Here is a 231-nt window from a genome sequence, read left to right as displayed (position 1 = left end):
CCTGCTGTGGGGTTTGGGGGAGAGAGGGGGGTTTTGTTCCCGTCACGCTCCCCCTGTCTTGCTTAGACCACCGCTTTTCTCTCTCGGAGGTGCATCGACCAGAAGTTCAAGCGGTGCCCCCCCCTGCCCGCCACCAGCGTCATCATTGTCTTCCATAACGAAGCGTGGTCGACACTGCTGCGGACGGTGTACAGCGTCCTGCACGGCTCCCCCGCCCTCCTGCTGCAGGAG

At 63.2% G+C, this 231-nt stretch overlaps 1 protein-coding gene across 1 annotated transcript in view; it reads left to right on the top strand.

Moving 5' to 3' along the window:
* Positions 1-66: 66 nt before the first annotated feature.
* Positions 67-231, top strand: part of LOC104515111 (polypeptide N-acetylgalactosaminyltransferase 6-like) — a gene marked incomplete at both ends in the record, with an annotated part of 3,439 nt that continues 3,274 nt past the window's right edge. The window contains one exon of the mRNA XM_010158969.1: positions 67-231. This exon is cut by the window's right edge and continues 4 nt beyond it. Coding sequence (XP_010157271.1) covers positions 67-231 — 165 coding nt within the window.

The sequence above is a fragment of the Eurypyga helias genome, unplaced genomic scaffold (assembly GCF_000690775.1).
Source record: "Eurypyga helias isolate BGI_N326 unplaced genomic scaffold, ASM69077v1 scaffold39450, whole genome shotgun sequence".
In the NCBI taxonomy this organism is placed as follows: Eukaryota; Metazoa; Chordata; class Aves; order Eurypygiformes; family Eurypygidae; genus Eurypyga; species Eurypyga helias.
This window is presented reverse-complemented; position numbering and strand designations above follow the sequence as displayed.